Source organism: Capra hircus, chromosome 15 (assembly GCF_001704415.2).
Source record: "Capra hircus breed San Clemente chromosome 15, ASM170441v1, whole genome shotgun sequence".
Lineage (NCBI taxonomy): Eukaryota > Metazoa > Chordata > Mammalia > Artiodactyla > Bovidae > Capra > Capra hircus.
In genome coordinates, this window is record NC_030822.1 from 32,695,589 (window position 1) to 32,710,149 (window position 14,561).

Consider the following 14,561-nt stretch of genomic DNA (forward strand, 5'->3'; position numbering starts at 1 on the left):
ACACTTCTGACTCCTCTCTCCATATCTTAATAGTCCCTCTCAAGGGATGCATAACGATCCATCTGTTTAATGGAGATTGGGAACAGCAAATACTACTTTCCCATGCTTTTTACTGAGTAGTTGTCTCTAGTCCTGTGGCTTTCTGTAGCCTGCAGGTAAAAAATGGATTTTTCTTCATAAACGTGGTTAGTGTCTGCAGGGGTTAATAATCAGCCGCCTGTTTCTCTGGCTAAGCCATGAGAAAAACACCATGGGAAAAGAATAAAAGCAAAGTATAGAAATACAGTATAATCTCAGCAAAAGTACATCGGCTTATTAGCTGGGGTCATTATGCCCTGCTAAGCTAAGGAAAAACATAGTGTGGATCTTGGAATGCCGGGTCAATGCAAGTTCAGAATGCTGCTTGTTCACACACCAATATGTTTTTCCAAGACATATGTGGGTCTATGACCTACAGCTGGGTGATATTCCTTGTACAAGAAAATAACAGTTCAAAGTAATCAATAAAATGAGAGACATGACTGGGAACAGAGGAGGCTGATTTTATCATAGCACAACGGATACTTTCTGCATGCCAAGACACTAAATAAAAGTGATGTGGCTCCAAGGAACAGGGCTGTTGGTCCAAGAGGTCTTGAGTCCCCCAGTCCCATCTTTAAAACTTTAATTCCGTCTCTATTTTCTTTTTCCCAAACTGTGTGTTGACCACTTTCAATCCCTGCCTGCTGTGCTGGCTGCAGCGAGTGTCTACTCAGTCTGTCAGAATATCACTTTGGATTGAGAAGGAAACAAGTAATGATGGTTTTAAATCTTGGTCCTATATTCCAATTCAGTTTAATCAACCAAACCAATATTTCAATTTCTGTGGTGATGAAATCAACAGTACTGAAAGCACAGATTCTGTCAGACTGTTTAACACGTAGCTCTACCACTTACCACCTGCGTGTCCTCTGAATCTATCCATACTTAACCTCTGTATTCCTCAGTATTTTCTTGCCTGTAAAATGAGGATGTATGTTTGAGGGCTCGGTTGTTTGACTCTTTGTGACCCCACGGACTTGAGCCCACCAGGTTCCTCTGGCCATGGTATTTTCCAGGCAAGAATACTTGAGTGGGTTGGTATTTCCTTCTTCAGGGGATCTTCCCCACCCAGGAATCGAACCTGCATCTCTTGCATCAGCAGGGGCATTCTTTACCACTGATGCCACTTGGGAAGCCCCTAAATGAGGGTAATAGTACTTATGTTGTAAGGTGGTTATGAAAACTAAGGAAGCAAACAAATCTAAAGAGCTTAGACGTGTTAAATGGATGTCTGGCACTAAAATATTTACTTAGCTCCAAGGCCTTATTTATTACCTATAGGAGAAAGGAATGTATTTAGAGCTTAGAAACCACCGTTCTTAACTCCTACAGATCATCTACACCACCTTTCTTTCCTGGATAATACCAAACTCCTCTCTCTCAATACCTTTACATTTCCAGTTTTTTTGGCTTCTCTTTAGGTGCAGTTATGTTCTTTAGGTGCAGTTGTGTACTTTATTGCTTAACTATCAGCTCAACTTCATCTTAGTGGAATCATGCTTGAACGGATGTCTTTGTGGTCCTTTCTCCTGCTAGACTGTTAGTTATATTGAACATGTTCACCTTTGTATGAACAACAGCTAAAACATTCTAGTAGCAGAACATACTTCAATGTGTTGAGCCACAGAACACTCATGGAAAGAGTAGAGGATCATCTGAATAGAGTGGGTTGCAAGTCAAGGATGAAAATAACCATGTTCCAGGTGAGAGCATGGGCAGCACTGAGTTTAAGCTGGCATTCACGTGCCAGGAAGGTTTTAGTTTTGAGTCTGGAGTTTCTTGATACAGTGGAGGTTTAGAAAAAGCCTATATGTCCAAGAATCCTTCTACTCCAGGAAGCAATGCCAAATTAACACTGACAATGTGGTAGTTACTCTGCCAGTTAGCAGGAAAGTTGAACCAGCTCATGGAATTTGGTTGACAGACTCATAGGATGGACTGAGTTTGGGGAATGACATGGTTAAGCAATCTAGTTATGTACCCAATTGCCATTCTGCTCAGCCTTCACACCTGATCATGAGTCCTCATTCAGCAAGAAGTTATTCCAACATTTTTCAGAAGTTCATGAGATGAGCTATTTCTGAAACCACTGCCTCACTATAAATGTGGAGACTCAGAAATATCAGTCTGAGAAGGAGAAATATTACATGACATCCCTTATATGTGAAATCTAAAAAGACATGTGATACAAATGAACTTAAAAAACAGACAGACTCATAGATTTCAAGAAAGAGCTAGTTGCTTATTTGACTTTTTTGTTTCTTGAGGTATGCCTTTATTGCTATGAACTTTCCTCTTAGCACTGCTTTTATAGTGTCCCACAGGTTTTGGGTTGTTGAAACATGTATACTATCATGTAAGAATTGAATCACCAGTCTATGTCCGATGCAGGATACAGCATGCTTGGGGCTGGTGCACGGGGATGACCCAGAGAGATGTTATGGGGACGGAGGTGGGACGGGGGTTCATGTTTGGGAACACATGTACACCCGTGGTGGATTCATGTCAATGTATGGCAAAACCAATACAGTATTGTAAAGTAAAATAAAAATTAAAAAAAATAAAAAATAAAAGAAAGAGCTAATGGTTTCCAGGGGAAAGTATATGGGGAAGGGGTAGTTAGGGAGTTTGGGATGAGCATACACACACTGTTATATTTAAAATGGATAACCAATAAGGACCTACTATATAGCACCTGGAACTCTGCTCAATGTTATATACCAGGCTGGATGGGAAGGGAATTTGGGGGAGAAGGGATAAATGTATATGTATGACTGAATCCCTTCACTGTTCACCTGCAACTATCATGACATTGTTTGTTAATTGGCTACACCTCTATACAAAGTAAAAAGTTATAAAATTTTCTTAAAAAGGAAAAGAACTTTCTACCATGTAGACATCTGTCTCAACAGCTGGGTAATCTTGTTGGGCTTAAGTTGATCTCAATGTCCTTATTGAAATCTCAAGTTGAACTCAGTGTCCTCATTGGGAAACCTGTGTTGAATGAAAACCCTGACCAGGGATAATAGACTCCTTCCTTTGTCTGGTGCTTGAAGTCAATAGGTGACTTCCTTAAATCTGAACTTGCAAGGTCAAAGGGAGAGAGGTCTAAAAACCAAAGGACAAGTCCAGTTAACATACACAGTGTGTTAAAGGTATAAACTTAAAATTCCTACACTTTTAATGAAAACAAACAACTACACTTGAGTCTCAGAAAATTGGGAGTCCTCCTAGTTTCCTCTCCACCAAACTGGTCCTCAATCAAGAGGAAAAAGGGGAATCAAAAGTTGCTCATCCTAAAAGACCAACATAGGGTATTTGGGGTCATAGGGACTTATCTGGATTGAGAGAAGTTCAAGAACAGATGGAAAATAGAAAGGGCTCTGTGTGGGCATGCAATTTAAATTATTATAGTTACCATATTGTGGATAACTCAGTTCCCCAGGGAACAGGTTCAATAAAGTAAGCATATGAAAGCTATTACAAGGAACTGGTTTATGCAATTATAGAGGCTGAGAATTCTAAAATGCAGCTGTCAAGCTAGGATGAAGAGTCTAAAGCACCACAGACAGTAAATCTTCCCTTTCCCTACAAAACAAAAGAAAAAAACTTACTAATAGAAAGCAGACTTGTGGGCAGAAATGTCCTTGTGTAACTTGTCAGTCCTAACAGTATAAGAAGGCTGGGGGCACTAATACTTGTGGTTGTGAACCAAAATGGGTGAAGATCATTCTATGAGTTATAAATGTTCTAATATCAAAGTTTAGGTTTGGGGCTGAGTGTTCCTTTAGGTAATAGTTATTAAATAAGTAACAGGTACTTTCAGAGTAGGCTCAGTAGAGATGAAGACAGGGCAAACCTCTGAGAACAGATGGAGAAAGAGGCCTCCATGTCAGAAGAAAGTCCAAACAACTCACATTGGTCATCCACACAACTTGCTGAGGTACCTTCAGCAGTATTTTAGTCTGCTTCATCTAAAAATCCAGAGCTGTTCAGAAGCCTTGTCCTGACAAGGGCCAAGCAGTTAGTAATATATCCTTTATACTCTCTTCCCATATGTTCTGCGTACAACAGATGGGAGTGAGAGGGAGGAGCAACTTCTGAATGAAAACTCAAAGTGGTAACCCAATGGTAGTAACCAGACACTTAAAAATAAGCTGTTACGGGGAAAACTGACATTGTCTCAGCTCAGTTTCCTCAATCTGCAAGTCTAGAGCAGTCTCAAGCTATTCTTGTAACTGCCTCCCTTCTAATAAGGCAGCGATCCCCAGCTTTTGGGCACCATTGGCCAGTTTCCTGGAAGACAATTTTTCTGTGGACAGGGTAGGGGATGATTTGGGGATGATTCAAGAGCATTACATCTATTGTGCACTTTATTACATCAGCTTCACCTCAGATTATGAGGCATTAGATCCCAGAGGTTTGGGACCCCTGTTATAAAGCATTGTGAATAGTGAAAGTCACTCAGTGGTGTCTGACTCTGTGACTCCATGAAATTCTCCAGCCAAAATACTGGAATGGTAGTGGTTCCTTCCCCAGGGGATCTTCCCAACCCAGGGGTTGAACCCAGGTCTTCCGAATTGCAGGCAGAGTCTTTACCAGCTGAGTCACCAAGTGAATGGTGAAAATGCCTGTTAAGTTCAAGGTAGCTGCTCTGCTTTGGTTATATATTGAACTTGAATGTTTGAGGACATTGAGGACACTTTTGAAACAAAATCCTTCAGATTTATCTGCACTAGAAAATCCCTCCTGTTTTCTGTTTCAGGGTAAGGAAAAAAAGCATTGGTAATCTAGGTATTGAGGATCGTGACAGTTACACAGCTTTCATTTTCCAAGGTCTGAGAGCAGTCTTTGAGAAGAATCTCATCAGGAGCTTATCGATAGATGTAATAAACAACCTAAAACAGGAAAGTTTCTTGAGCCAAACTGAGGACTGTAGCCTAGGAGATAGCCTCTCCATACAAGAAACTGCTCAGTTTGTGTTTCCACATAGTTTCATGTTCCTTTTTCTGATCTGATAAGGTATAAATGTGACATGCAAATATTCAAAGTTTCAAAAGAGACAGTATGTATGTATACAGTGAGACAACAGAGCCTTGGTGTCTGGGAAGGAAACTTTACCTTTGAAGGAGAGTTAACATGAAAACCGCAGGAAGGAAGTCATCCTTTGCTTTGAAATGGACATTCTTCCCCTTAATGGTTAAAGGCCATGTGCTGTGTGTTTCATAGGTCATGAATGAAGTGGTTTGAGTTCACACCGTATTCAAGCTGAACCATGTATAAGCCAAAAAACTTCCCTATATCTCAGTATGTAAACATTTTCTCCATCAGGTGTATAGTCAGAGGTATTAGCTTTCCCCACAGGACTGACCTGTGAACACAAGCTGATTTTTCAGTTGGAGTTGCCATACTTGCATTAGAATTTGCACTCTGAGGGTACATTAAATTAGTGTCAGAAGTAGACACATCTAAATGCTCAGGAAGTAAGAGAGAAGAATCCTGAGGCTGGAGGAACCATGAAATCCCAATGCAGTTATGATATGAGAGGGAGGGAGGAAAGAGAAGAAAAGTCTTAGACTTGAGTGTATTAATGAGAGAGTCAGTTCCTAGGCAGGTTGATAAGTCTGGGGTCCCTGAAGGAGAAAGGGGTCTGGGGCTCACAAGGAAGAGATAGGGGTCTGGAATTCTCAAGGAGGAGGAAAGGACAAACTTTTTGTTTCTACATTCATTCCTAAGGATTATATAGAAAGAATGTATCCTGCTTGAGGACAGTTTCTCCTTCTTGAAAACCTTCTGACTAATCCTGATATGGTAAAATATAAACTGTGGGAATGGGTCTGGTAAGATCTCTACAACCTTGAGACATTCTTTTGATTTATTATAATAACTATATAATTCCCTTGCTAAGGGAGAAGGGAACTCTGCATCTCCCTTCTGATATCTATGTCAGAACCTTTCTGTCCCTTTTCACTTTAATAAAATTCTGCTCCACAAAAGCTCTAAGTGATCAAGCCTGGTCCCTGGTCCCTAAGCTAAATCTTCTCCAGAGATCATGAATCTGATACCATTCACCATAAGCTATCATCTTGGGGGCTTGTCCAGGATCTTCAGGACATGGTAAGACCTCTTGGAGTTCTAGCCTCTCTGCTTTTTCAGTATATGTTTTCTACTTTATTAACTCTATGGTGTCCTTGTGTAACTGAGTGACATGCTCTTTGTGAAGCAAGTGATGAGCCCTGCTCTGCAGTTGCATGGTGATTTGTAATGACTGAAGGCAGCCCCAGAAAGGGGAGACTTGTTGGGGGTTTATACCAACTTGCCAATGCCAAGGGGCCCTCTTCGCTGACTTCCTGATGTCTATGTCAGAAGCTTTCTCTGTCTCTTTTCACTGTAATAAAACTTCTGCCATACAAGAGACCTGAGTGATCGAGACTGGTCTCTGGTCCCGAAGCTAAATCTTCAGAGATCATGAATCTGACATCGTTCACCATAAGCTATCATTTCTAAGACCACTTTAGCAAAGCTGTATCATGAGCCAACAGAGCTCATGAGGAATCCAGTATCGCACTACAATAGACCCGTGCCTTATTAGCGCTGTCCTCACCCAATGGTTGGAAGCAGCTCATAACCAGAGCTTACGCAATGCCATAAACTCCAGAGCACAATGACTGAGGCTGTCAATCAGATATGCTCCTTGCAGTAAAATCTGAAATGCGTTTGTTTTATGGCCGTTACAATGCATTCTTACACTGCACAGATCTACTTCAGATTTTAGAAGTTTTACCATAGTTTCCACAGGCCTTTCTTGCTATGGATAAACTCTGTAGCCCCAGTTTCTAAAATTCTGCTCAGAGCCACAACTGTTAACTCATTCTCTCCTATTTGGAATTCCCTTCACCCTTAGCTGTTAACATCATGAATCTTGATGGCTTGCCTGTAGAGTGATCCAGACCTTCATTCCTGAGAGGGCTGAAACCTTATTCAGGTTCTTATTTGGGGATTATTGCATATGTACACTCATGGTTGCAATTAACTAAGGGAACATGACAAAATGCCCCAGGGGATGACCTGACTTCTGCACATACAAATTTTTCCTGGCACACGTTCTATAAGTAGTCCTCTCTTGTCAGTTCAGTTACTCCTGCCAGTATGTTAATTTCCCTTCTCAGCTATTTGTTCCTGGACATAGGGGTCCAGAGGAGCCTGATGGTAAGCTGTAACTTGTAACTCAGTAGAACCCTTGCTGTATCTTGGCAAGAGTCTACCACCTTTTGAGGACCATGACTTCCAATCCTGTAGGATGAAGATTTGCAGGGAAAGGAAGAAAAACTCCCCTAGTAGATCATTGGGAGTGATACATGGAATACTTCTGCATCTACTCCTTTGTTCCTAGACTCCTGTATTCTTCCTATTAGGGAGCTAGCACCATGTAGAGGTCTGGTTCAGTTCATAGGCCATGTTCTAAAGGTTGGGACTCTACTTTTGCAAAGTGCCCTGTGAAGTGCTGCCTGTTGAACTGCTTTTTAGCTGTGTTTTAAGAAGATGGCTCTGGCATTCTGTGAGGCCAGCTGCTTCTGGCTGGTGAGGAAATGTAATACTACCAGTAGGTCCCATGGTCATGAGCCCTATCCTGCTTGTCTGAAGTGTCTATTCTTTGAGTACTGTGTCATGGGGGATGTCCTGCCTATGAATCGCACTCAGAAAGCCCTCAAATAGGAGTGCTGGCCAAGGCTCTGTTAGCAAGAAAGGCAAATCCACACCCAGAATAAGTATGTATCATTGTCAATGGCCACCAATATGCTTCCTAGCCTGAATTCCAGAGGAAGAATGCCATAAGTTGGGTTCAAGTCTAACTCCCTTGAGGATACTCTCAGAAAATGTTCTGCACTGAAGGAGAATGTTTCTAACTTTCCTCCTGAGGTTAACTTGGTGGTATGATGATATATTAAAACTAGTCTTAGAGGTGGTTCTGAGTTCTGAGTCTTGCCCTTTCTTGTGTTTCACAGAAATGTCCCTGAGAGCCCTATAAACATTTTCCCCTGGCCCCCAACCATGGTGGGAATGAGTAAAACAGAACTTTGCTTATGGTTGTTTCTTCATTTACAGTTAAGCGTATTTGACTTCAAACTCAGACATAAGACTCAGGAACAATAAATGCCATGATGGAGTGATGGGATGGAAGTTAGAGATGCTAGAGGAAATATGAATGTAATTCAAACTTAATTAGAACACATTCTAGATGTCTCATTCTAGATAACCCCAGTTATTCAAATTAAGTGGAATTATTCCAATTAATTGGGATAGCCAAAGCAAAACTGAAAGTCATGTTTTCTGATTCTCATGAGGTGATCTTTTCTTTGCATTTGACTACTTCCATTTATATCAGGCCCAGTGACAGTTTGTATACATGAAGCTTAGTATATTCAACATCTTCTTGCCTATTTTATTTTATGGAATTGTGGAGTTTGTCATTGACATTGATAGAATCCAGTTGTACCCCCTGTTGCTCTGAGAGAAGACTGCTTTGGTGATCTGTGTTTTCCAGTTTCTGAGACTAATGGTTGTAGCTAATGGCTGTTGTGTTGGGAATGTTAAATGCACAATCATCTGACCTTGGAAAACCATTGAAGAATGTGGTAAAAAATCTGCTTGCCGATGCAGGAAGCCCAAGAGACACAGGCCCTGGGTTGGGAAGATCCCCTGGAGAAGAAAATGGCAACTCAATCCAGTATTCTCACCTGGAGAATCCCATGGACAAAGGAGCCTGGCAGGCTACAGTCCATGGAGTCACAGAGTCAGACATAACTGAGTGAGCACATATACATCTGACGTTGGAAAGTAGTTTTCAGCTCTTTCCCAAATGAAGTAAAGGAGGATTAAAAAGGCTAAAAGCTTTAACATTAGAAGCAAACATCTTTTAATTTCTAGTTTTTTTTTTTCTTTAACCTCTCAAAACTCCCCAAGTTCACTTCTGGGTTTATGTCACTTCTGGGAGCATCAGTTTCCTCACCTGCAAGGTACAGTAATTTCTGCCCTTACAGTGGGGTTATAAGAATTACATTAGTGACTTTTTAAATTGATAGCTAAGTACTATATATTAGCCATTTTCTAGATATTGGGCTGCTATTTAATCCGGAGGGTAAAGTCAATGCTTCTAGACATGCTAGCACGCATCCCTTTATTTTGTGATCTGTCTAAACAGCATATTTTGATCAGGGATCCTACAGATGGATCAGGGTTAATGAGAGTGTCTGTGGCAAGGGCAAGGATTTCCTTTCCATGGAGTCCTCACATGCTTCAGGCCCCTTGTTGAGCAGCCTTGGGGAAGATATGAGGGCAATGCTGAGACATGATTTTCTAGACTCATTGTCCTGCTCTGAGCTGATTTTTTTCTTTTCTAGGCCATTCTTTCATGAGTGGTATTCCCCATACCTAACAGACCTACAAGTCAGTCTTCTTCTAGAATGCTTCTTGTTTTTAATACAACTTTCAACAGCATCTCATTTGTTAAATGCTTAGATCAGAAAATGCTTTCGTTGCAGCTAAGCCCACTTTGATAAAATGACCCAGTTTTTAGGATTTAAGTGTTAAAGCCAGTAAGTAATATTCTGTAACACCACAATATATTATAAACTCCAAACAGGACATTTGATCTAGGCAGGTCAAGCTCTGTATAGTTCACAAAGCAAGTATTCTGCTCTGTCTGTGTTTAAAATGTGAACAATACAACCTACTTCAGAAAATATCTGGGTATTTGTAAGAATTAAGTGCTGAATAAACACTGCTACTTGTGTTACTGATGTTGTCATTGTTTTGCCATCTCTATAGCTTAAATATACTTTGGTAAGTAGAAAAAACACCTATACTTGAGAATTGAGAGCTATACAATCTTTTTAAAATTTATTGATGTATACTTGATTTACAGGGTTAAATTCTGTACAAAAGTTATTCAGCCATACATATGTATACACATTCTTATACTTTTCCGTTATGGTTTATCAGGATATTGAATATAGTTCCGTAAGCTATGCAGTAGGACCTTGTTCATCTTTCTATACATAATAATTTGCATGTACTAATCCCAAACTCCTACTCCCTTCCTCTCCCATGCTTTCCCTGTTGGCAACCACAAGTCTGTACTTCCTTTTTTAGCATTCCTTTGGAATTACAAAACCCAGAGAACACAGGACCCAACATCTCAGACTCTCTGGAGTTCCCAAATGGGAAACTGCCCACCATATGTAAGTGCTTTCTCCATGAGCCTATTTAAGAGAAGTATCAGTCATTTGATCTCAGTTTCTGTCTTGAGAATTTGGAGAAGTCTTTCCCGGATCTGCTTGGTGCGGACTGCATAGACAATAGGATTGAGGATTGGAGGAATAAGGAGGTAGAAGTTGGCCAGCAAGGTGTGGATTGGAGGGGGCAACTGGTGACCAAATCGGTGAATGAGGGAAGAAACAGCAATGGGAACATAAAAAATCAGGATAGCACAGATGTGGGAACCACATGTCCCCAGTGTTTTCAGCCTGGCCTCAGGAGTAGCCAGCCCTATCACGGTTCTGAAAATCATCACATAGGAGGCAGCAATGGCCACTGAGTCCAGGATCAAGACCAGAAAGCCAATGCTCAATCCATAGATATTGTTGATTCTGCTGTCACCACATGCCAAGGTGACCACAGCCATGTGCTCACAGTAGGAGTGGGAGATAACACGGGTTTTATAAAGAGGCAGCCGTAGGCGGATCATCAGAGGCAGGGGTCCAATGTAGAGGACACCCCGGCAGAGGGCAGCCATCCCCAAACATCCCACCATGGTATGAGTAAGCACTGTGGTATGATGGAGTGGGTTGCAGATGGCTACATAGCGGTCAAAAGCCATAGCAAGGAAGATGCCTGACTCCACTGTGGCAAAGCAGTGAATGAGGAACATCTGAGCCAAGCAGGCATCCAACCCAATATCACCAGCCCCAAACCAGAAGATCCCCAGCAGTTTGGGCATAGTGGAAGTAGACAGAACCAGGTCAATGATAGCCAACATGCACAGAAAGAAGTACATGGGCTGGTGCAGGCTATGCTCCACCCTTACCACAGCCAGAATGGTGACATTTCCCACCACAGCTACCAGGTACATGGAGCTGAAGGGGATGGAGAGCCAGGTATGCAGCGACTCCAGTCCTGGAATGCCAGTCAGCTGGAAGGAACTGGGTGCTAAGCAGACATTATGAAAAGTGAGCATGGCTAGTTACAAACGCACTTTCTCACTTTTGTCCCAAAATATGATAGAGCTTTTTCCCCTCAGAAATAAGGAAAGAATATTCTTAGGTCCTATAATAATGAATAGGCTCACTGACTGTATAAGATTCTATAAAATTTCTTTGAAGTTACAGAATAATGTCACAGCAGGTTATTACTGTGTTATGCCATGAGTTTACCAAACACAAGACAAAATACATATTTAAATGGAATGTAGGAGTATATTTATGCAGTATGACTCAAGGAGTACTGTTATGGCATCAATAAAAATTAAGGCAGACAGGTGACTGTTTACTCATGTAACTCTGTAGGTCTTCTCTGAAGTATTTCTCAGTTGTATTGGCAAGATTCAGAGTGAAGGCTCCATTGATAAGAGATATATTGATGCTGAAAGATAAAGTGACAGCCCCCTGGAACTCTCTAGAGTCTATTCTAAATCAAAATTTAATCTTGGGGCCAGTGTTGGCTATTGAATGAGCTGAAGTATTTAATCTGCAGGCCAAATCAAGATAGATGTGGGCAGGTGAAGACTTTCCAAAGGGTGGAACGGAGTGATTTCTGATAGGTAAGAGCTGAGTGGACCTCAGTTTGTGTGTCTGCCCAAAGGTAGATCCCTGCAAGTACTCTCTGACTTTCTTGGAGGCTAAATTAGGAGAAGATTCCAGAAATGGAGAGGGTTCTCTCCAGGAAGGAGAAAGATAGCGTTCAGGGCAGGGTAGCATGAAACCTATATGAACACTGGGCCAAAGAAATGCCCTTACTCAGAGTCCATAGTAATGGGCTAAGGGGGAGATATATATTTAGAAATAAGACATGAAAATAGTTTTATATACTTTCAGGGTCTAATGTGTCATACCAGAATATGTTCCTATGTATACTAGAGGAATGCCAAGGGAAGAAGCATGTAACAAAGTTTGTCTTCTATATCTTGAGCCTCCTTGGGATGAATATAGCAGAGCAGTCAACAGTCTGAGCTTTGGAATTTTCCACACCTGACTTCAGATCTTGGCAATAGGAGCTTGAGGTAAATTTCTTTATCGCGTTCATTAAATACAGTTGACCTCATTCTACAGGAAATTTAAGTAGTATGTCCTAGAGAAGTCATAAAGATTAAAGGAGAAGGCAGTGTCTGAGGCATAGTAAGACTAAACTATTGAACAGTTAAGACTAATATGTAAAACCAAAGATGCATTCAATAAACTTCAAAGAACGTTGGAATTTCTCTCCCTAGGTAGCCGAAATGCTGGGAAGGTGACAACTCATGTAAGCTGGTGGTAATGACTTTATCCCACAGAATTCCTCTGCTTGAGCTGTGCTTTCTCATTTCAAGGTTCTCCTAGATATGACTATGAATGAGGATAGAGAAAGTGTTGAGAGTAGAAGGAAAAAGGTGAAGGGGCTGGGAAGGCAAGGAGTGCACAGGAACCAGCCTGTGACTGAGGTGAGGAGGTAGGGCGAGGCCAGAAGTCAGGCTGGAGGGACCCTGTCTTGGTTGCTGTTTGTTCTCCATCTATCCCCTCAGATCCTGTTCTGTGTTCCCAGCAGCTGACATTTATGCACTACTGCTTTTCTAAGTTGTTTCTACTCTAAGTGGTTTTCTACTCTGGTTTCTAAGTGGTCTCCACCAATATGAGGCAGGAGATAAGATGAGACTAGAGATAAGAACTTACTCCCCGTCTCCCTTCCTGCCAGGCACGCTTGGCAGTGCTGTGACTTTCTAGCAAAGGCCACAGCTCCTGAAAAGTGACCCTTTTCCCTGCACTTGTGTTCTGACAACTGCATCTTACCTTAACCTGGTTGGCCTAAGTGAAGTGATGCTGCTCCCTGTGGTTAGTCTTGGGTCTCCGCCTTCCCTTGTCAGTCTTCTTATCCCTTTTCAGGCCTTTTCACTTGCCCCCTTGACTGTGCCTCTTGCTTTTTGGATATATCAGACCAGATCCCAGTAGTGTACAATTTTCACCAGGGTCATCTCAAAGCTGCCTGCTTCCTCATTAGGACACATCTGAAATTGGAGCTAGTTCCGTGAAGCTGTCCAAAGGCAAAAGAGCTATAATCTCATGGTCGTCAAGGGCTAAGTTATCTTGACCATGATTTCTAGATTTACAATAAAGTAGACTTGTCTCCTTCACCCATACCTCCTAATTTACTGGCTTTCATAACTTGATGTTGTAAATAAAGTGTAACCATGTTAAGAAATCTTGCTTCCTTCTGGAAAAGAGTCTTTAAATGGAAAAATAAATGGTACTTACCAAGTGAACTTGTCTTCTGTTCTGATGTTTGTCTTCCTTACAGTGATTACCTTCCTCCTGTGTTAGTGGGGAAGCTGTCTCAGTGTCTGTTTTCCACTTCTGATGAGTCCTATCACTACTGAGTCATACCCTGGGAGTCACACCACTGTTCCTTTGTAGGTTTGGGCAGAAAAGACGTGTTGTAGGAGGATCTCACAGATCAAATTACATAAGAGGCTAAGTCTATACCTAGTGAATTATGGGTATAAGCACTATTTTCTCTCAAAAGTAGGCAGGGCTCTTCTATATGCCAGACCTCCTTAGATCACGCCAAATATCCTTAGTCCTATGAACTGGACTCAAGCCCTGGATTTGATTTCTCTCTTTCCTTCCTCATACCTGACAACATAGAGCTGTTTTCCTGACAGAGGCTCCACCTCTATTTCATCTCTTTTCCTCTTCCTATTCATCTCCAGAAATACCATGAAACTGAACAGGGTACTGGTGCCTGGGCAAGGGCAGAGGGGATATGTTTCACCTGCTGGTTGGAGATGGGCTGAGCCTTAGGGTTAACTTTGCTATCTTGATCCTGACTCTAAGACCCTAATACTCAACTTATGTTTCTTTAGTCTGAAGGGAAGCCCTTAATCCTTAAATACCACAGACGGCTACTGCAGCTCCTGTTCAGTGGGGCTGTGAGTATAAGAGCTCCCAGCAGGACAGCTCCCACCTGAGCTATATCAAAATACTGTGTATCCTCATCCTGCTCACTATCTTTCTTACATGGCTGAATTTTTCTGTCTCCAAATGTGTCATGTTCTTTCACTTCTAATAATTACTGATTGTTCTTTCCTGGTTTTAGAATAGCATACTCATCTTCGTCTCCTGGCTAATGCATGGCACACTGCCACAACTTAGGTATCAGCCTAAGAGGCCTGTCTTTGTGCTGCACACACAGTATTCCAGATTGCCTGCTCACCTGCCTGTTTCCCTGGACAG

The 14,561-nt window shown here is 41.7% G+C and overlaps 1 protein-coding gene across 1 annotated transcript; it reads right to left on the minus strand.

The window, feature by feature from the left end:
- On the minus strand, positions 10,364–11,317 carry LOC102186232 (olfactory receptor 52M1). Its single transcript, XM_005689844.2, has one exon. It carries the CDS (start codon positions 11,315–11,317, stop codon positions 10,364–10,366), a length of 954 nt encoding a protein of 317 aa, XP_005689901.2.

Coding starts and splice junctions, on each gene's coding strand:
- LOC102186232 (XM_005689844.2), bottom strand. CDS start 11,317: ATGCTCACTTTTCATAATGTCTGCTTAGCACCCAGTTCCTTCCAGCTG.